General features: G+C 46.9%; 2 protein-coding genes across 8 annotated transcripts in view; both read right to left on the bottom strand.

Annotated features, from left to right (window-relative positions):
- Window positions 1-720: 720 nt before the first annotated feature.
- POMK (protein O-mannose kinase) lies at window positions 721-15,005 on the bottom strand. Of its 7 annotated transcripts, XM_081221087.1 has the most exons (6): window positions 14,770-14,826; window positions 13,508-13,720; window positions 11,650-11,804; window positions 7,115-7,417; window positions 3,315-3,374; window positions 721-3,193 (listed from the first exon to the last, which is right to left on the bottom strand). In XM_081221087.1, the coding sequence occupies exons 3-6, from the start codon at window positions 11,705-11,707 to the stop codon at window positions 2,604-2,606; spliced, it is 1,011 nt and encodes a 336-aa protein (XP_081077213.1). In that variant the 5' UTR covers window positions 11,708-11,804; window positions 13,508-13,720; window positions 14,770-14,826; the 3' UTR covers window positions 721-2,603. The 7 variants fall into 7 exon arrangements, with proteins under 7 accessions (XP_081077213.1, XP_081077208.1, XP_081077212.1 ...); XM_081221082.1 differs by having other exon boundaries at window positions 721-3,374; XM_081221086.1 differs by lacking the exon at window positions 11,650-11,804 and having other exon boundaries at window positions 721-3,374.
- A 5,109-nt stretch (window positions 15,006-20,114) lies between these two features.
- Window positions 20,115-22,442, bottom strand: part of FNTA (farnesyltransferase, CAAX box, subunit alpha) — a 30,042-nt gene continuing 27,714 nt past the window's right edge. The window contains exons 7-9 of the mRNA XM_081220932.1: window positions 22,110-22,172; window positions 21,032-21,203; window positions 20,115-20,750 (exon numbers count right to left, since the gene is read on the bottom strand). Coding sequence (XP_081077058.1) covers window positions 20,628-20,750; window positions 21,032-21,203; window positions 22,110-22,172 — 358 coding nt within the window. The 3' untranslated portion in view covers window positions 20,115-20,627. The remainder of the gene's footprint in view (window positions 20,751-21,031; window positions 21,204-22,109; window positions 22,173-22,442) is intronic.

A 22,442-nucleotide genomic window follows, 5' to 3' on the forward strand; every position in this document is an offset into this window, starting at 1 on the left:
TTCTTTTTTTTTTGGCCACACCACGTGGCATGTGGGATCTTAGTTCCCTGACCAGGGATCAAACCCTTGCCCCTTGCAGTGGAAGTGCAGAGTCTTAACCACTGGACCTCCAGTGATGTCCCCATGGTGATTTAAAAAGAAAAAAACTTGGAATAAGGTTAGTAGAGAGACCACTAAATCCTGGGCTGTGCTTTGAGAATGGCTCACCTCATCTGCCTCTTCTCCTGATTATACTTTTGCTGAAGATGTGGGCAATGAACTCACGTAGGTTTTAGTGAGAATGTACGTTCCTCTTACGATTTTGCAGTTCTGTTGGTACTGAAGATGGAACCTGAAGGGCTAGGGCCAGTTTGGTGTCTGGCACGGGCATGATGAAGCATCAGGGAGAACTCAGAGGTAGAGCAGAAGTTGGAAATGCCTCTCACCAACCGTCTCATTTAGAAATGGGTTTGTCTGAGGCCACACATGAGTCACAGGCAGAGCTGGGACTATAACTCAGGTCTTCTGATCCTGACAGCGTCCCCTCCCCTACACCATGCTGTTCATTTTAGCTCTATCATCAATATTTAAAAACAAATTCATTTGAAACAAAGTGTTGCTCCCAATGCAAAGTCCCCAGACCAAGAAAACCCTCAAACCAGAATGACAACACGAATAGGGTAATTTCAAATCAGCAGCTCCACACAGTAAGTACTACGTCAAGTGAAAAGGGCCATAAGAGGGGGGGTTTCCAGCTTTATTGAGATATAATTCACAAACCATAGAATTTTCCCTTTTTGTACAATTCAGTGTTACTTAGTATATTCAGAGTTGTGCAACCATCACCACTGCATAATTTCTGGACATTTTCATCACCCCCAAAGAAACCCTGTACCCATAAGTAAGCACTCCCCATTCTTCAACCCTGCTAGCCTCTAGAAACTACTAATTTACTTTCTATGTCTATGGGTTTGTCAATTCTGGACATTTCATAAAATTAAATCATACAAATGTGGTCTTCTGTGACAGTTTCTTTCACTTAGCATATTCATCCATGTCGGAGCATGTATCAGTACCTCATTCCTTTTTATGGCTGAACAACACCTCATTGAACGGATGGACCACATTCTCTTTGTTTTCTTTATCTGTTCACCAGTGGATGGACATTTGGGTTATTTTCATCTTTTGTCTATCATGAATAATGCTGCTATGAACATTCATGTACAAGTTCTTTTATGGCCATGTTTTCAATTCTGTCAGGTAAATACTGGGGAGTGGAACTGCTGGGTCAAGTTAATTCTATTTTTAACTTTTTAAGGAACTGCCAGACTGTTTTCCAAAGCAGCTGGAACACTTGACATTCCCACCAGCAGTGTATGATGGTTCCAGTTCTCTACATCCTCACCAACACTTGTTATTGTCCATCCTTCTGATTACAGCCATCCTAGTGGGTTCTGGCAGCACTTTTATAACAAAAAGTAGCAGTTAATGTACTCTGGGCAAGCGTATTCTCTGACGAACCATAGGACCCACAGGACCCGATCAACCATAGGCAGTAGAATAGGGATAATACTGACAGTACTCCCTATCCTACTGTCTGGGTTGCCCTCCCTGACAGTTAAGCACAGTGGTTCTCGAAATGTGGTCCCCACACTGGCAGCACCAGCATCACCTGGAAACCAGTGAGAAATGCAAACTCTCGGACTCCACCCAGACAGACTGAGTCAGAACCTGTGGGTCGGGGCCCAGCTCCCTGTGACTCCAGTGACTGTGAGGCCTGTGCAAGCCAGGGGCAGGCAGTCGGCTACACAGCGTCTTTGCCCCTCAGTGTCAGCTCTAACCCCCTTACTGGTGATGATGACTATGCACCAAATCCATCATCCCCTGCAAACAAGGGTGACGGTGACCAAGGAAAGAGCTATTTGAAGGATTCAATCATGCGACTCAAGTGGAAGGGCTTGACGCCTTCCAGTGATGAGTGACAGACACTGTTGATATAAAATGTTCACAATAATTAATTTTGGACACAGAAAATCCAGCTGGAAGGTAAATAGGAATTTCACAAGCACCATCCAAGGCAGTAACATAATCTCCATCATACTTGATATTTTAAATGTTCCTTATCCATTCAAAATTTCAAAGAGCGTGCAAGCTCGCTGGGAAGGGAATGGCACAGGAGCTTCACAGAGCAATCTTTTGAAATGGTAGAGATGCCTCATCAGTACCAGTGAAATACACTGCAAATACTCACCTAAAAAAGCGAGTACAACTGCTTGTTTCTTCCGTACGCTGCAATTTAAAAACCTCTCTACACACATTTCTTACAAGCTTACACATTTAGGTGTTAGGGAAGCCTCTTTGTGGCTCCATTTTTCTTACTTCCTTCAGATACTGGCCAGACTCGCTGCTTCTCTGCACCTTTGCCTGAAGCCGGGCTCCCATCAAGGCCGGTTTGCTCTGGCTTAGTAACTCCTGCCAGGCGGCCAGGATAGGGAGCCGCTCACTTGTGCACGCGGATGGAAGAACCACGGGTCAAAGCAGCAAAAACCTCACCATCAGAGCGGAACCACTGTAACTCTTCCATCCGATCCTTGACTCCCATACCTCACCGACTGCACTGGTCTTTACAGCATCTCTCTTGTCTGAGACGTCGCGGTGTCTCTGAGTAGATTCAAAACCTTCTGGTAAGTGTCCAGGACCTCCTGAGCGGTGGGTCTCTCTGCAGGCGTCTGGCTCTTACACGCCTTGTGAATATCAAACAAGTGGAATCGGACCATGTCGCTCCCTTCTACGTGTCCCAGAAGGAAACTGGAGACATCTGGAATCTTCCAGATGTCGATCTTCTCGTCATACGCGGGCATGAGGTCGTCGTGAAAAGGCACATCCTCTCCGTAGGGCCACAGCTGCTCTGGGGCCACGAAGTCCCCACGAAGCTCCCGGTGGCCGCACTTCACCAGGGCCCCGGTGCTGCGGTTCACCAGGGGCAGGGCGTCCAGGTCGTTGAGCACGATGCTGAAGTTGGCGGTCAGCAGGTACTGGGACAGCGTCTTGGGCAGGTCGCTGGAGTCGCACATGACCAGCGTGCCCAGGGGACTGTGGTGCAGGAAGTCGATGATGGCCACGTAGCCCAGGGCCAGCTGCAACCTGTGCTGCCATGTGTTCGTGCTCCGGTACTTGGAGAGGTTCAGCGTCGCCTCCAGGCTGCTCAGGGAGCCTAAGGGGTGGTACTCGGTGAGGATGCTGTTGTCGTCCTCACAGTAGCCCAGCAGCGTGACAACGTGCTCACTCTGCAACGACTTGAGCATCCGCAGTCCGTGCAGGAAGTCGTCTCTTACCTCCAGCCTGGTGAGCCGCGACAGAGCCACCTTGCGTTCCTTCCACTCGGACAGAAACACCTGGAACACAGCCACAGAGAACGTCAACCCAGAACCCTTGTCAGCTGGTGAGCCGGGAAGCAACACGGCAAATGCCTCCCAGTGTCAGACGTGGTGCAGAAGACACAGACATTAGCGAGGCACAGACTGTTCCAAAGACCTGCTCATAAGCAGGACCAGATGCCGGGCAAGGCAAATGCGCTGTCAGGGCGAAGGCCCAGCACGGAGGAGGCCGGGCAGCTAGTCCGGGTGCTGAGGGCTGTCTGGAGAGCCCGCGGGAACGTCCTGGAAGCTGGTCTGAGGGATGACGGGGCTCGCAGGCCAGCTGTGGAGAACGGGACGGCACGAACAAAGGCAGGGAGTAGCAGACAGACCAAAGCAGGGCAGTGCAAAGCGGGGGCGGGGCGGGAGAAGGCTGGAAAAGGGGTGAGTGGAGAGCTGGAAAAGCCCACACAGGGACTGAGCCCAGCCAGCCCATCACACACAATGCCACCATTCGCTTTAAAAGGTGTCAGAGCAAACCACAAACAGGAACGACTCTACGTAAGGAACACAATTTCACATGGTCCGTGGTTTTCTGTGACTTCAGCTGTAACAGCAGGAGCTGAAGTGGCACACACTGGACTGCTGTCCTGGCACACAGCTGGCAGAGGAACCGCTGTACCGCATGGCCTTGGATTCCCATTTCTATCAGCGGGCAAAGAAGAACCACAGGGGAATTCCCTGGCGGTCCAGTGGTTAGGACTCTGCGCTTTCACTGTCATGGGCCCGGGGTTCAATCCCTGGTCAGGGAACTAAGATCCGTGAGCTGTGCGGCTTAGATACACAGATAGATAGATAGATAGATAGATAGACAGATAGATAGATAGATAGACAGATAGATAGATAGATAGATACATGCATACATACATACATAGGTAAATAAACAGATAAATAAATAAAGTGGTATTTTTTAAAAAAAGAAATAAGAACCACTGATCTTCTGCTCGAGCCCCCAAAGGGAAGGCAGAAGCTTGCAGAAGAGAAAACAGGACCCAGGTCAGGACTCCACGGCACCAGGTGGTTCCCGACCCCGTGGGCTGTGTCCCTCTGGCTTCCTCTTCTTCATTGTTAAAATAAAGGTCACGAAAGCAACTTGGGGCATATTTATCAAGAGCCTTTAACATTAAAATCTACAATCTATCTAAGGCAACAATCTGAAATACCTAAAAAGCTCTAAGAATAAAAATCTGGCATTATTTATAAAAGCATAACTGGAAGCTATCCATCCATCAAAAACCGGGGAGCAGTCCGGTGATGCAGGACCACTCAATCAAGGTTTCAGGGCTCAGCAAAATGCAGACCCTGATAGGGTTTTCACAGATAAAAGTCATGTTACAAATGAAAAGGATACAAAGTGTTTTTATACCATTGTTCTAACTGCATAAAACAAGGCAAAATTACATAGAAATCGAAGGATTTTTGCTGTTCTCTTTATATGCTTTTTTTTTTCCTTCATACCTTTTGGTATAACTTTTCCAGAATGAATATATATTACTTTTATATTTTAAAACATTTTTTAAAAGAACTAAAAACTATTATTTCAAAGGGAGGTGGTCTACAGGACTGTGAAGATTTATTTTGGGCCTGAGAAGGGAGGTTCCTTAATGGAAAAACCCTCTAACTGCTGTTGACCGTTTATTCAAAAGAGAAATCTTTCAAGACCTTCTCAAAAACCCGAATTTGAGAAATTTCACTACGGATAATTTCTATTAAGAAGCCATATTTCTCTGGCTGCTACAGTCACTGTAAGTTTCATGAATATATATTTTATTTATTTTTATACAGAACATTTTATTCTCTCCATAGATCTGCACCAGCACTGTATTTGATCTCTGACTCCAATATAAAAATCCTGGGGCTTCCCTGGTGGCACAGTGGTTGAGAGTCCGCCTGCCGATGCAGGGGACACGGGTTCGTGCCCCAGTCCGGGAAGATCCCACATGCCGCGGAGTGGCTGGGCCCGTGAGCCATGGCAGCTGAGCCTGCACGCCCGGAGCCTGTGCTCCGCAAAGGGAGAGGCCACAACAGCGAGAGGCCCGCGTACCACTAAATAACTAAAAATAAAAAATAAAAAAATTCCAAAAATGTTCTGAGCGAGCACAACAGCGTGGAAGCAAGTGGGCAGCCCTCAGGGTCCCTCCCTGAAGGGGACAGAAATTGACTGGCTTGAGTCCTCTATGACTCCCCTCCCTGGTGACTTCTTAGCCCAATGCTGTCAACACCCCCCAAATCTACATCCCCACCCCCGAGTGCCAGACTCGTACACCCAAATGCCCGTGTCCCTGCCTGGCCACCTAAACGGCTCAGGATGGTCACCTCACACACACACAGGGCCTCCCCGGGCAGGTGACGCAGACCCTGTCCTCCCTGCTGCCCCAGCCGGGCGCCTCCGTCATCCCCTCCCTTACACCCCACGTCCAGTCTACTGGGACGTCCTACAGCCCCCGCCTTGAAGATACAACCACAACTCACTGATTTCTTGCCGTGTCCGGTGCTGACACTCGTGTCGAGCTGTAGCCACCTGTCACTAAGCTCCCTGCGAGCCCGGCCAGGTCTGCTCTGCACACAGGCTGGCAGTCCTCCCCTCCACTCACGCTGCAGTGGTGCCCGAGGCCAGCAGCCCCGGGGGGCCCTCACCTCTGACGCCTTCCTCGCATCCTGCCTCTGGTCCACGGACAACCAGGCACATTCCACCCAGGGGCGTCTGCTGGTCCCCATCTTTCTTGCTGGATCATTGTCCCCAAATACCCACACCATTCTGACCACCTGGAGTAACAAGCCCGCGGCTCTCTCCTTGCCCCACTGGCTCAGAGCGCGTCACTAACACAGCTTCCTACGCGCCTGTTTCTTGTCTTCTTGACTGTCTGACTCCCCAGCCGGCTTCAAGGGCCTTTGCTCTGTCCACTGCTACACCCCCAGCACCCACTACAGTGAGCGGGCGAATCTGAAGAAACCCGTTACCTTCCCATCACCTGGCTTCATGGTTTCACCTCACGTTAATTCCCCTCTGACTCCCTCCTTCGAGGTGAATCCGTTCCCCATTCAGGGACGCAGCTGTCTATCCAGCTGCAGCCCTGCCGTCCCTCGCTGCGTCCTCACAGAGGGTCTGTCCTGTTCAACACCCTTCACTGGCTTCTGGAGTCACCCTGTCTCAGTGCAACCACTGCAGAAATGCAGCCCATGAGACGGGGCTCTGGCAGCTTCTACGTGAGAACTGAATTCGCCCCTTTGCTTTCTCTTTTTAAAATAAAAAGTTTTTAATCAATATAATACCATCATAGAGTTTGAAAAATAAGAAATCTTCCTTCACCATAACACACTTTCTAACATTTTAATATTTTTCTACGTATATAATCTTGCAGATGAAAACAGCGTATTGCACAATTTTCTATTTTGCTTTTCTACTTATCGTAATGAGAGCTTTTCAATGTTGCCGCACAGGGCTCCTAGCTACACTTACTGGCTGTAGAATATTGTACAAGTGGTTGGACCATAACTTAACCACTGCCCTGTAGTTATTACTTCTAGCTTTCTATTACTGTCAACAACGAAGCAGCGTACTCCTTGGTGCATCTAGCCGCTTCCTTCCTCCGCCTCCCTCTACTAGGATAATGTCCCGGCTGGAGGGACTGGCGGCTGGGCTCGTGGCTCCGGGCACACGACGCCAGCCCCGCTCCCGCTGGGCCACTCGCTCCCCCGGGGGTGAGCCAGGGACTCACTCTCTTCACGGCTCCTTCCCCGACGCGCTTCATCTGCCTCACTTCTGTCCTCAGCTGCTCGCAGGACAGCCACGGGGAGCAGTTGCTCGTCGGCCCCATCCGGAAGTGGCCGTAGGGACAGCGCGTGGGGTCCTCCGTGGAGCGCCGGGGCGAGATGAAGAGCCGGTCGAGGCAGAGGTAGAGGAGGGCGTTCATGAGCGCCATGGACAGCAGCAGCCCCACCAGCGGGGGCGCGTCCCTGGGCGGGGGCCCCTTCCTGCCCTCCTGGGGCCTCGTCTCCATGGCGCGGGCTTCTGCGAGCTCCTAAAACAGGCAGGGAAACAGGGAGTAGTCACGGTCCATCTGATTTCAGGAAGGACTGAGGGTGACACAGCCTCCTGGGCCTCAGGGTCACCGTGAGGATCACAGAGGGTCTGAGAGCAGCCTTGTACCAAACGCTCGACGCCACCTCCTCCCAGAGTCGCCGCTTTCTATTACAGCTTCGAGCAGAAGGGACTCTTGGGTCTGACTTTGTCTCCATCTCCCTGCAGCTGTCTGCGCTGAGTAGATACGCACTGAACAGTTAGTAAGATGAAAGCAAACTGTGGCTTTGTTAGTCCAGTGGGGCTGGGGCAGGAGGTGGACAGGAGAGAAGCTGGGGTCGGGGTGCAGCTGGGACTCTGAGGGGTTGGGATGTTCCTTGCAAGGTACTCAAAAGCCCCCTGATGTTTTTAAGAAGCAAAGGTGTGAAAGGTGCCCCAGGGTGGGAGGCCCCAGTGGGAATCCAGAACGAGCGCTGATGAGAACGCTGGGCGACACGACGCGGGTGAGACGGGTGGGCGCGCAGGTGAGCAGCCACCATGAGGCAGGGGCGCTCGCCATCCAATGGGGGCGCCCGGGAGCAGGTGCGAGGCCCGGGGCGGAGGCAGGCGCTACCACCCGGTTGCCTCGGTGGAGGGTGGGGAGGGACCTGGACATCGGGAGCGGGACACTCAGGGTGCCTGGGGCGGACGCTGGTTGCCACCCGCAGGGAGCATCACTACCCCGACAAGCGATGTGGCTGTACCACTGTGCGTCGGCTTAACCACAGCACTGGGGCACACGGGACACCAGTGACGGCGCAGACCCCGTGCAAAGCTCAACCGCCAACGTGCAGGCCTGGCCCCTCGGCAGCACCTGGCCTGGCTGACCACTCCCTCCCTCCTCCTGAAAATGCTCTGCACTCGGCTCCCAGGAAACCACCTGTGGGCTGGGACCTGGCCCCCGCCCTCGTTCCCGGGGTGGGGAGATCTCCATGCCCATCCGCTGAGCTCCAGGTGTGAAGCCCAATCCCAGCCTCCCCAGAACTCCACACCTGCTTTCCTGACACCTCTACTTGGAGTCTAGTGGACAACTCAAAAATAGTATTCCTCCTCCACAATAAAAAGACAAATAACTCAATTTTAAAATGGGCAAAGGGGCTTCCCTGGTGGCGCAGTGGTAGAGAGTCTGCCTGCCGATGCAGGGGACACGGGTTCGTGCCCCGGTCCGGGAAGATCCCACTTGCCGTGGAGCGGCTGGGCCCGTGAGCCATGGCCGCTGAGCCTGCGCGTCCGGAGCCTGTGCTCCGCAACGGGAGAGGCCACAACAGTGAGAGGCCCGCGTACCGCAAAAAAAAAAAAAAAAAAAAAGAAACAAAAAAAGGCAAAGGACTTGAACAGACATTTCCTCAAAGAAGATATACAGATGGCCAACAGGCACATGAAAAGATGCTCAAGTTTAATAGTCACCAGGGAAACACACACCAAAACGACGAGATCCCACCTCACACCCGCTAGGATGGCTATAATCATAAAGCCAGGTGGTAACAAGTGTGGACGGGAAACCCTCATACACTGCTGGTGACAATGTAAAATGGAGCTGCCACTGTGGCAAACAGTCTGGAAGTCCTCAAAGGTTAAACACCGAGTTTCCGCCAAATCTACCGCTCGGTATCTACCCAAGAGAACTGAAAACATACATTCATGCAAACACTTGTACGTGAATGTTCACAGCAGCATTATTCCTAACAGCCAAATAGTGAAAGCAACCTAAATGTCCATCAGATGATGCCTGGATAAACAGAACATGACGTATCCACACAGTGACATAGTGTTCAGCCATTAAAACGAATAAAGCACTAACACGTGCTGCAACATGCATTGAAAACATTATTCTCAGGAAAATTAACTAAGGGAAATAGCATATGATTCCATTCATACAAAACTGCACAACAGGGAAGTCCAGAGACAGCAAGTAGATCAGTGGTTGCCAGGGCCTGGGTGGAAGCAGACATGGGGAGAGGCTGTTGATGTGGCAGGATTTCTTTTTGGATGAAAATGTTCTGGAATTAGTGGTGACGGTTGCACAACCTTGTGAATATATGAAAAATCACTAACTGTACACTTTAAAATAGCAAATCTATAGCCTGTAAATTATATCTCAACCTCAGTTTTTAATTGAATGTTAGGTGATTTACAATATTGTATTAGTTTCAGGTGTACAACATAGTGATTCAGTATTTTTCTAGATTATATTCCATCTAAAGCTACAGCAAGTCCACTACCTACGAACGAGTTCCGTTCCAAGAGCGTGTTCGTTAACTCCAACAAAGTTAGCCTAGGTACCCAACTAACACAATCGGCTATATAGCACTGTACTGTAATAGGTTTATACTACTTTTCACACAAATAATACATAAAAAAACGAGCACAACAAATAAAACATGTTTAATCTCACAGTACAGTACCTTAAAAAGTACAGTAGTCCAGTACAACAGCCGGCACACAGGGGCTGGCATCGAGTGAACAGGCAAGAAGAGTTACTGACTGGAGGAGGGAGAGGAGGTGGGAGATGGTAGAGGTGAAGGGTCGTCAGCAACAGGAGACGGAGGGCAAGCGGCCATTTCACTCACGCCTGACACTGATGGAAGGTAGGTTCGCACCTTTGAAAGCTCGCAACTTGAAGGTTCATATGTAGGGGACTTACTGTATTACAAAACAATGGCTGTGTTCCCTGTGCCGTACAATTATCCTTGTTCCTTACCTATTCTACACATAGGAGTTTGTAACTCTTAATCCCATACATCTATCTTGTCCCCTCTCTTCCCTCTCCCCACTGGTAACCACTGGTTTGTTCTCTATATCTGTTTCTGTTTTGCTATATACATTTGTTGGTTTTATTTTTAGATTCCACATATAAGTGACATCCTACGGTATTAGTCTTTCTCTGACTTATTTCACTAAGCATAATACTCTCTAGGTCCGTGCATGTTGTTACAAATAGCAGAATTTCATTCTTTCTTATGGCTGAGTGATCAGAAAACCTGAATAGACATTTTTCCAAAGACAATATGAACGGCCAACATATGAAAAGATGCTCAGCATTGCTAATCATCAGAGAAATGTAAATTAAAACCATAATGAGATATCACCTCACACTTGTCAGAATGGCCATCATCAAAAAGACAAGAGATAATAAATGCTGGAGAGGGTGTGGAGGAAAGGGAACCCTCCTGCACTGTTGGTAGGAATGTAAGTTGGTGCAGCCACTATGGAGAACAGTGTGAAGGCCCCTCAAAAAACTAAAGTTAGAACTACCATATGATCCAGCAATCCCACTTGCAGGTATATATCCAGGAAAAAAACCCCACTAATTCGAAAAGTTACATGCACCCCAATGCTGACTGCAGCTCTATTTACCATATAAATAGACATGGAAGCAACCTAAGTGTCCATCGACAGAGGAATGGATAAAGAAGACATGGTATGTATTTTTATGTATATATAAAATCTCAACATTAAAATATAAAAATACTTCCTGGGCTTCCCTGGTGGCGCAGTGGTTGAGAATCTGCCTGCTAATGCAGGGGACACGGGTTCGAGCCCTGGTCTGGGAGGATCCCACATGCCGCGGAGCAACTAGGCCCGTGAGCCATAACTACTGAGCCTGCGTGTCTGGAGCCTGTGCTCCGCAACAAGAGAGGCCGCGATAGTGAGAGGCCCGCGCGCCGCGATGAAGAGTGGCCCCTGCTTGCCACAACTAGAGAAAGCCCTCGCACAGAAACGAAGACCCAACACAGCAAAACTAAATTAATTAATTAATAAACTCCTACCCCCAACATCTAAAAAGAAAAAAAGAGAGAAAAGGGAAACCTTTAAAAAAAAAAAAAACTTCCCAAACTCAACTCTTCCCCTCAAATCTGCTGTTTTCAGTGTTCACACTCTGAGTGAGTGACACCTGTATGCTTCCAGTGACAAGGCTGCAGGTGAAGGGTCAGGAGCGACACTCTTCTGCTGAGCAGGGAATTTCAGAAGTAATGGACTCTTCTACGGGTCAGTGTGCTCTTCCTAATGAGAAGAGAACACGCCGCTTTGCTCATCCCTGCTGTCATGACGAGGTGCTCGAGAGACGCTGGCTCTACTCGACTGCTCCAGCCTCATTTAACAGCTCCTTTCTCGAGACGATGCCACGTGCTCGCCCACCAGCTGAGTCCTGTCGGCAATGCCCAGCAATGCTGCAGGGGGTTGTCTGCTCACCTTCCTCATTGAGATTCCGGGCCCACATGTTTCTCTCCACCTCCCTCCCTCCGGGCATCTTCCAGGACTCTTGTGGACATGATGACGACGTTCACCACTCAGGCCTCACAGTCTCTTGAGCTTCTTCCAACAACGCCTGATTCTTAGAAGGTGACCTTAAAGAAATGGGCAAAACCAGGCCATCTCTCCTCTGTAGCATTTAAAGTGACCAAGGGTGTGTCAACTTAGACCTGAGGTCAGGGACCAGAGAACTTTTTTCCATAAAGGATCAGACAGTAAATGTTCAGGTTTAGGGGCCAGAAGCGGGAATTGAGCAGCCACGGCACTGTGACGTGCAGGGTGAGAAGCAGTGGTGCCGAGCGACCAGGTAACTGTCAGAGTTATTTCATCTTGCTGTCAGCAGCAGCCAGGCCATGCTACACAAGTGAGCGAGCATGACTGTGCCCCAACAAAACTGTTCATGGAAGTTGAGATTCGAATTTCACATGCCACATGTTCTTTTGATTTTCCCCCCAACATATCAAAAAGTGAAAAGCATCCTCAGCTCACAGGCTGTACAAGAATGGGTGGCGGGGAGCAGCCAGCCAGCCCGCCTTAGGTGACGGCATCCCTCTGGATGTTGTGGGCCCCCCTTCCATTCCACGCCTTCCACACGGTCTCGTCCCCGCACGTGGCTCTGGCGGCTGTGTACACGCCGATTGTTTCAAGTCTGTGGCCTGGCTCTTTCTCCTACACTTCGCTCAGCTGGCCCCTCAAGGTCTGCAACATCCGTACCTAAATTCTGTCTCTCCGGTCGCCAGCATGCCCACTCCACAGGGTTCCCCTCTGTGACGGGCACACAACGAGGTGACTTGATTCCTCCCTCCCCGTAGCCACTAGACCAATCAGTCACCACCGACAGTCACTTGTCCCCACAAAGCTCCCAAATCTGCTCACACCAGACCCCCCCGCCCCCGTTCCTCCGCCCTGGTCTAAGTATCACCTTCCTAGGCTTCTGCAATGCTTTCCTACGCACTCTCCCACTGCTTTCTCTTTTCCAATCCATTTTCCTTACCAACTAGGATCTTTCTTCTCTCCTGAAATGTTTCAAGCATAAAGGAAGTTAAAACGTAAGATCACGAGCAACCATGCAGCTCTGTCAAGTAATACTGCATCCCCTTCTTAAAGAAATAACATATTACAAACATGGTCGAAGCCAGGTACCCCTCGCAGTCCTATTCTGCTCCATCCCAAGAAGTAGTCCCCATCCTCAAGTTGGTATGTCAGTAGTTCTCAAACTGTGGTCCCTGTACCTGCCGCAGCACCACCTGGAACTTCTGAGAAATGCAGGTTCATGAGTCCTTGCCCCACACCTACTGCACCAGAAACTCTGAGGTGGAGCCCAGACATCTGTTAACACACGTGACGTGGGGCTGCAAGCTGAAGTTTAATAATTTCCAGGCATGCTTTTTATTCTCACCACATGAGTATGTGCCCATAAATAACAACACATAATACATGCGTGTTTTCAAACTTTGTATTAATACAAGCAGTGTTACACTGTTCGTCCCTCAGTAACCGCAGGGGATTGGTTCCAGGACCCCCTGCGAATACCAACATCTGCGGATGCTCAAGTCCCTCATATAAAATGGCGTAGAATCCTTCTGTATCGGGGATGCAGGACACAAAGTCCTCTTAGCACTTGCTTTTTTAAAAGCCCAGCATTATGTTTTTGAGGTTTATCGAAGCAGATACATGACGCCCTACTTTGCTCTTTTGGATTGACTATACCGCAGCTGGTGATTCAGGTTTGCACACACTTCCTGTGTACATGTGGAAGGTTTACATAGGGTCTTTTTTAAAAAATCATTTTATTTACTTTATTTATTTTTGGCTGCGTTGGGTTTTCATTGCTGCGCGCGGGCTTTCTCTAGTTGCGGCGAGCGGGGGCTACTCTTCGTTGCGGTGCACGGGCTTCTCATTGCGGTGGCTTCCCTTGTTGCGGAGCAGGGGCTCAGTAGTTGTGGCACGTGGGCTTAGTTACTCCACGGCATGTGGGATCTTCCCGGACCAGGGCTCGAACCTGTGTCCCCTGCATTGGCAGGCAGATTTTTAACCACTGTGCCACCAGGGAAGTCTCACCCACTTCTTAAAGAAGTCATTCACCCACTCCATCACCTGATGGTCTTCTTTTTTTTAAGATTTATTATTTACTTAATTTGTTTTTGGCTGCATCGGATCTTAGTTGTGGTATGCAGGATCTTTCGTTGCGGCTGCGGGCGTCTTTCTAGTTGTGGCGCCCAGGCTCCAGGGCGTGTGGGCTTTGCCCTTTGCGGCAAGAAGGCTCTCCAGCTGTGGTGTGCGGGCTTAGTTGCTCCGCGGCATGTGGGATCTTAGTTCCCTGACCAGGGATTGAACCCGCGTCCCCTGCATTGTAAGGAGGATTCTCTACTACTGGACCACCAGGGAAGTCCCCTCCTTTTTCTTTTAAAGGCATATTTCTGTAGTATGTTGCCCAGAGCTAGGGAAGAGGCTGTATGGCTGAGGAAATGTTCTCGCCCAGAAATAAGCAAAACGACACTGAAAGCTTCTACAAATTAAGAAATAACGATTGAAGGTCCAGGTGGGTAGGAGAAATTCAGGCACTGTTTACATACAAAGGATTTCTGACAATGATAAGAAAAAACTGGCAACAGGAAAAAAGTGGTTCACGCTGCTATACACTCACAGCTTAATTTAAAAAGAACGAAAAGCAATGGAACAAAATTGGTTTTTTACCAGCTACAGAATATTTTACACAACCAGAGAAGAAATGAATTAGTGCCCCCCCCGCCCATACAATTTTGGTTAGAATCCCATTTTGCCAACAAAGCACAGGTACATTAATCATTTTAAATATTCTGGATGCCTGCTTAGCCTTAAGGTTCTATAGTAAAGGTCAAGCAAGGGTGGAGGAGACAAGACCACCAAAGAACACGGCTAAACGCTGCTTTTTAAAAGATGAAGCCTGTCCCGGCGGCGTGTCCGTCGGCTCAAGTCCAGCTCGGGCGCCGGGCAGGACGCGGCCCAGCTACCTGTGCGCCCGCCCGCCGCCCCCTCCCCAGGCCCGCCGCCCCTACCTGCGGTCCCCACCGCCCCTACCTGCAGTCCCGGCTCCCGGTCTGGCACCTGGCCTCCTGCGCCTGCGTAGCCGGAAGCGCGCCCAGCAGGACCAGCGCGAGGGTGCGCCCTGGTGTCGTCCTCCCGCCGCCGCGCACCCGGAGGTCGGTCGCCGGAACGCAAAGCCAGAGTCGGAGCGCACCCGGAAGCAGCCCCGGCGCACCCGGCCGGCTCCTGTGGCGGCTGCTTCTCTGCCAGCGCGTGAGGGCAGTGACGTGTTTAGTCCGGACGCGCAGCCGGGTGCGGGTGCCGGTGCGGAGAGGATCTGTACGATCTAAACGCTGCAGAAAGCTCCCGCTCAGCGCAAGGCCGTGCTTCCAAAGGGCGGTCCTCAGACCAGGTGCCGACGCTTCACGGCTCCAGGGAACTTGTCAGGAGTGCGAATTCTGGGCTCCATCCCAGACCCGGGGCTGGGGCCAGCGCCCTGTGCTTTTACAGGCCCCCGGGGGTGCCCGTGCTAGACGTCCACGTTTGTTTATGCGTAACTTCATCCTGGAAGAACACTAGGTGAATGCGGAAAAATGCACCCAGCTGAGCCGCGCTGCGTAGGAACGCACAAAACACACGCACGCACCTCAGCATCTCTCAGTGTCTTCAGTTCCTGTCGTGAGCCACAGCCATCCACATCTGGTGTTTCAACTTACCAGTGGGTTTCGGGTAACTCCCCATCGCTTCACAATAATTCACAGGCTGCAGCCCTTCCAATGCCCATGTCTAGAACTGAGAAATATAATAACCCAAAGAAAAAACTCATTGGATTGGTTCAATAGTAGAATGCAGATGACAAGAGAAAAAAAGTCAGTGAATCTGAAGACAGATTAATAGAAATGATCTAATCTGACCAACAGAGAAAGAAAAAGGAAAAAGAAAGAAAGAAAAAAGAACAAAAGACACCTGCGGGACAAGAACAAAAGGTCTAACATTCTCGCATTGAGAATCCCACAGAAGAGAAAGGGCTGAAAAAATATTTGAAGAAGTAATGGCTGAAGATATCCCAAGTTTGGTGACACCTACAGATTCAAGAAGCTGAGCAAATAGGGTAAATCCAAAGACATCCATGGCCAGACACATCAAAATCAAATTACTAAAGACAAAAATTTTGCAAGCAGCCAGAGAGAGATGACATGTAGGTGAACGACCATTCTAATGACAGGAAGTGACATTTCTCAAGTGCTGAAAGAATTGTAAACTCAGAATTCTGTATCCAGCGAAAACATCTTTCAGGAATGAAGATGAAATAAAGACCTTCTCAGCTGAGGAAAACTAAACAGAATTTGCAACCAGCAGAACTAATCTAAAAGAACTGCTGAAAGAAATGTCTTCAGGCAAAAGGGAAATTATACGAGAAAGAAACTTGGAACATCAGGAATGAAAGAAAAGTAACAAAAATAGTAAATCTCTCGGTAAATGTAATAGACTACTCTTCTTGAGTTCTTTAAAATATGTTTGGTGGTTGAATGCAAAAAAATTGTCTGATGGGGTTTTCAATGTAAGTATAGGTAATATATAAGACAGCTATAGCATAAATGGTGGGGGTGAGGAGACCTATACCGTGGTAAGGTTTCTACATGCCAATTGAAGTGATAAAATATTGATATAAATAGGCTGTAAAAAGTTGAATACATATTATATAATTCCTAGAGTAACCACTAAAAAATAATAATAGAGAGTAACAGGAAAATCTCCGATCACTTGGCAATTAAATGATACACTTCTAAATAATCCCTGACTGAAAGAGGATGTCTCAAGAAGGGAAATTAGAAAATATTTTAATAATAAATAATAGATTTCCAGATTCTCCTGCTTCTGTATTCAATCTGTTGGAATATGGTGTTTTCGGTTGAAGTACATGAAGAAAATCCACTCATACACACAGATATATAGTCAGAAAGGGAGTATTTTAGGAGTCTTTTAAGAAGTTGTGGATATTCTCCAATACTAGACCAAAATTCGACAAGTGGTGGTTTCTCAAAGGTTAGTTGCAGTGTGGAATCTGCAACTCTATCAATGTACTTTTTGTGTTCTGTTACATCTGGTAATGTGAATGGATTGTTTATGCATTCATAATAATATCATAGATGGGTCATTTGGAAAATATTGGTCTATTGAGCTATATGGATCCACCAATGGTGGATACATTTAACTATTCATTATTGATTTGATAATTAATAATGAATTAATAATTCATAATAATTCATTAATATCATCACTTTGATTTCATCAGAAGGTAGCGGGAAGCTGTCAAGCTGACTGTGGTAGATTAAAATTTTCCCTCAAAAGCTCAAATTTTATGATTGGCAACAAACACTCAGTTGTTCAAGTACAAATGGCATTCCAAGAAGAGTGGCCGTGGCCTGTTTGGGCCACAACTTACACAATTGCACAAATGCTTTTCTTCAAGACAACCAAAAAGTTTAGGCGTACTTCCATTCAGTCACACAAAATACTGAAAAGACCGTGAGTACTGTGAATAAAATATATAGTTACTGATTCATCAAGTACATTGTTCAGTGAATGCATGGCAGTGAAGAAAACAATGAGTACTCAGTACCACTGCCTTGATTTGTGCTAAGGCACCAGCAGTTTTACCCACTGTTTATGTGCCAGCAGTGCAGATAGCAACACAGTGAAAGTATTATTGGATAAATAATTTTGAGCTAACAGCCCCTCCACAGACCACATTTTAATTGTTAGTCCAATGAAAAAAGTGCACTGCCAGGTCTCTGTATTCAGCTGCCCATCAGGAGATGGCCCTCATTAGGATCATCAAAATAAGTCATTATACACTTGAATCATGGGGCCTCCTCACCTGATTCCATACTCACTAAGCAACCTTTTGATAAATGAATTGCCACCTAGTTAAACTTCAGGCAGAAAATGCTAAGTGGCTAGGCTGATGCAATTGCTTGGTCCGCCTGTTACATTTCTCAGTGTAAATTAGTAAACTGCCATTATGCTTTTTATTAAACAGTCTCTTACGAGCTTTGTTGAGTCAGCAGCCCTGAATCTAATCAGTTTGGGGACACTGACGAGGTAGTTTCTGAGAGTAAATGCCATCTTATGAAAACTTTTCTGTACAGTTTTTTTTCATGACACCTTTGAAATTGTCTACATAGGGATGACACTTTATGAAAATTTCAAATATAAATTCAGAGATTTTTGGAGTCTAAAAACAAAAACTGACATGTAAAATGTTAAATACCCACAAAGTATATTTTCTCAAGGAATTTTTTTTCACCATTATCCTAGTTATTTTGTTTTTTTGTTGTTGTTTTTAATCAGACCGGTCTTTTAATTAGTGTTTATTTTTAAATTTATTGGCGTACAGTTGCTTTACAATGTTGTGTTAGTTTCTGCTATACAGCAAAGTGAATCAGTTATACATATACATATATCCCCTCTTTTTTAGATTTCCTTCCCTTTTAGGTCACCACAGAGCACTGAGTAGAGTTCCCTGTGCTATACAGTAGGTCCTCATTAGTTACCTATTTTATACATAGTAGTGTATATATGTCAATCCCAACTCCCAATTCATCCCACCCCACCCCATTCCCCCTTGGTATCCATGTTTGTTCTCTACATCTGTGTCTATTTCTGCTTTGCAAATAAGTTCATCTGTACCATTTTTCTAGATTCCACATATATGTGATAAGTGATATTATACGATGTTTTTCTCTTTCTGACTTACTTCACTCTGTATGACAGTCTCTAGGTCTATCCACGTCTCTGCAAATGGCACTATTTCGTTCCTTTTCATGGCTGAGTAATATTCCATTGTATATATGTGCCACATCTTCCTTATCCATTCCTCTGTTGGTGGACATTTAGGTTGCTTCCATGTCTTGGCTATAGTAAATAGTGCTGCAGTGAACATTGGGGTGCATGTGTCTTTTTGAGTTATGATTTTCTCTGGATATATGCCTAGGAGTGGGATTGCTGGGTCATACGGTAGTTTCTCCAGGAATTATTAAAATACTGTTATTGGGAGTTCCCACAAGCTGTGCAGCATGGCCAGAAAAAAAAAAAGTTTGTTTAAAAAAAATATTGTGGTAATTCCCTGGTGGTCCAGTGGCTAAGACTCTGTGCTCCTAATTCAGAGGGCCCATGTTCGATTCCTGGTCAGGAAACTATATCCCACATGCCACGACTAAGAGTTCACATGCTGCAACTGAGGATCCCACATGCTGCAACTAAAGGTCCCACATTCTTCAATTAAGATGTGGTGCAGCCAAATAAATAAATAAATATTTAAAAATATATATCGTTATTTTCTGAATTCTTGAGATAACTGTTTGTTTTTTTTTTTTTGGTTTCTTTTTTTGCTGCACCACGCAGCTTGCAGGATCTTAGTTCCCTGATCAGGGATTGAACCCAGGCCCCTGAGTGAAAGGGCTGAGTCCTAACCACTGGACTGACAGGGAATTCCCTATTCTACTCTATATAATTTCTTTAGTTATAGTCTGGTGCTTTGAACACTGAAAAAAAATTCTTTATTGATAAGGTGAGATTTAATTACGTGCAGGTACACAGACACTCGCTTGTTCAACCTTCAACTCCTTTCTAGCATGTCTTCCTGAAGCGTGGAGGCTGGAAAGCTATAAACTACATTTCCCAGATTCCTTTTTGCAGTTAAGGGTGTTCAATGTCCTTTAGGTTCTTTCCAATCAGATGCACTAAAGTGAGCCTTTACTTTGGAGCCACGTCCTGTGGGAAGGGAAGCAGGTGAGCCTGCGTGGAAGGTGGTGGAGGTGGACATGGAGCTGGCGGCCTCACTCAGCAGTTCCTGATCCCAGCACAGGCAACAGCAATGTGATGCTCCAGTTCTGCAGTGGGGTTTTGGGACATATTTCAGAAGATCGGGTAATTATTCTGTGAGCTACCTATATACCTCAATAAACCCTGTGAGTTTTAAACCACCTTGAGTGAATTTTGTTGCTTGTAGTCAAGAACCGACCACTTCACATTTTAATTACATTTCCTTTAACATAGTCATGTTTCTGGTTTCTTCAGTTTTATAGCAATATATCCTTCCTCAATTGCTTTTCTAAGCTGAGACAATGTCCCCTGTATATAGTTAAATGCTATTTAAAAAGTCAGGGGCTTCCCTGGTGGCACAGTGGTTGGGAGTCCGCCTGCCGATGCAGGGGACACGGGCTCGTGCCCCGGTCCGGGAAGATCCCACATGCCGCGGAGCGGCTGGGCCCGTAAGCCATGGCCGCTGAGCCTGTGCGTCCGGAGGCTGTGCTCCGCAACGGGAGAGGCCACAGCAGTGAGAGGCCCGCGTATAGCAAAGAAAAAAAAAAAAAAAAAGCCAAACCACTATGGCATTGTTTTAGGATACAGCTATAATTTTATTACAAAACCATTCTTTTGGCATTAGTTGGTTACAGTGATAGCAAGGTACTGTGAGTATGGCAGAGCAGCTCTAATGCAACAACTGCACTCCCTGCTTTCTGAACTGAAATGTAAGTGACTCATGTCCTTTACATACGCGTTGCCTGCAAACATTAACGCTGCAAATCCTGAGACATACACCGTTTAGGGCAGTTGCTGCTACGGGGTTACAGTGAATGCTGAAAGGCTACCAAGTTCCTCTGGGGACTTCCTGTTTCTCCTCCCTCCCCTGAATCACTCTGCTTAACAAGAATCAAATCACTCAGAACCAGTCTGAACAGCAGCAGCACCCCAGGAGCATCACACTGGATTCATGTTAAAAAGCAGTGCCCGTGTAATGTACGTTTCACACCACAGGCAAAGGGGATGATCGCTCTGGTTTTTAACTCCTGCGTTAGAGTCTCTTAGAAAAATAAAAGCATCCCATCAAGTTCTTCTAGATGGTGTTATTGCTGTACATTTGTAGGTGGGTCACTTTCTGTGCTGTGTTTGCTTTGAAGGGATCTTCCAATATATCTCCAATATTCCTTTCTTATAGTGTCCTTTTCTTTAGCTAGGATTTCACATAACTGAAAATGAACAACAAAAATTCATTAAAGGAAATGTGTAATTCAATCCCTAGGGCAAATGCATTTGGACTAGTACAGTTTCATTCAGGTCGTGATCAAATGAGATACACCACTAGAGTCACATACTATGTGCACTAGTGATATGGGTGTCACCCTAAACAGCAGAATAGCCCTGCACGGAATTCTGAGTGGCTGTGTTGAAAGGGGCGTGAATACTCGTGTCGCTGGGCAGACCCAGCTTTGAGATTCCAAGAAGAAATCGCTGAGTCCTGCCAGCTTACCTCTAATGCTTTATTAAGAATGTCCTCCTTGTTGTCACATTGGTTTTCTAGCATGTCTTCATAGATGTCCACGAGAAAGGCAATTAGGTAGGGGGAACTGTGACTTGGTTGTAAATCAAGTAATTGATTTAACAGGTTGGGATACTTGGAAAGACCACGATCCTGCAAAATCCTAAAAAAAAATTATTCCCGATTTTTAGAAGGAAGAACAAAAATAGTAGAAAGATCAAGAGAAAATGACCCCTGTAATATAAGCAAGAAAAGGAAACATTTTGAATGAGGTTGAAATGAAATGAAATTTTTAAATTAAATGTGAGCTTTATCATGCATAATTAAGAGCTGGGTAAAATTAGCTAAAAAGAATAATGAAGTTTAAACATAATCATTTGTAAGTCAAACTGCAACATATAAAATTAAAGGAAAAAAACTCCATTTTCTTAAAATTAAAAGTGAAGGAAAAAAACAGGAGAGACATTTCTGTGTCTTGAGATGGTTATTCATCCCTTTAGCTCTCCAGATATTATAGGCCCCAACCTCTGACAGATCTCCAAATGTGACAGCTCCATGCTTTGTGCTCTCTGGGCCTGTTTCCTTGGAGACCCTTAAGTTTGACAAGGAGCTGGGTGATGTCAGTGGCAAGAGAAACCTTGCTGATTTAAGGAGTGAGACTTGTAACAGGTGATCTCCGGAAATGACAACAGAAAGGGTGGCTATGCGTCTGTGCAATCTGTTTGTAAGTGATTTGTCTTATCTTCCCGTGATCCTGAGCTGAACAGAAACTGGTGTGTGTATTCCGTTCTGTGACATAAAGACCCCAGGATTCATAAATGCCGTTAAAATTGTGTCACTGTCTACTCATGGACTATTCTAAAAACTGTGCTGGTATGTGCCTGGGAGGTTAAGGAAAGGGTAGGAGGTACTGTTCCTGGGTGTTGTCGTAACGCTGTTACACTTCTGCTCTTAGATCCAGAAAAATGGAAAATTCTTTAGTGTCCTTTTGGAATCTGATTATGGAACATATTCCACGATGACTCATGTTAGCAGGATAAAAAAAAAAAAAGCAAAAACAACCTCTTACCCTTTCAAATAGTTCCATGCACTTTCATTATGTGGTACTAGTTTGATCATTTCCAGAGTGTACCTGTAAGAAAAAGAACACAAATAAACATGTGTGTAACTCTGCAAGAGCAGTGCACTAATGAGAAGCAGTCTTCCTATGATGGGGGCACAACCTGGACATGAGCTTTCACTGATCTCTGCTGGTGGACTTGGTACCTCCCTGGGTTATATCTGAATTAGAGACTCCCTCGTGGCTGCAATGGTCAATTCTTATTTACAAAGTAATACGAAGGCTCAGTTCACAAATGGAAAAGAAGTTAATGTTGGAGACTTCCTTTCACTTAGGCTTTCC

Source organism: Mesoplodon bidens, assembly GCF_964165515.1.
Source record: "Mesoplodon bidens genome assembly, chromosome: 20".
NCBI lineage: Eukaryota > Metazoa > Chordata > Mammalia > Artiodactyla > Ziphiidae > Mesoplodon > Mesoplodon bidens.

What these genes read in the sequence shown, in the direction of transcription:
- POMK (XM_081221082.1), bottom strand. An exon ending in GGGAAGGAGCCGTGAAGAGA is followed by an intron (nt 3,375 to 7,114) that starts GTGAGTCCCTGG and finishes GCTGTGTTCCAG; the next exon opens with GTGTTTCTGTCCGAGTGGAA.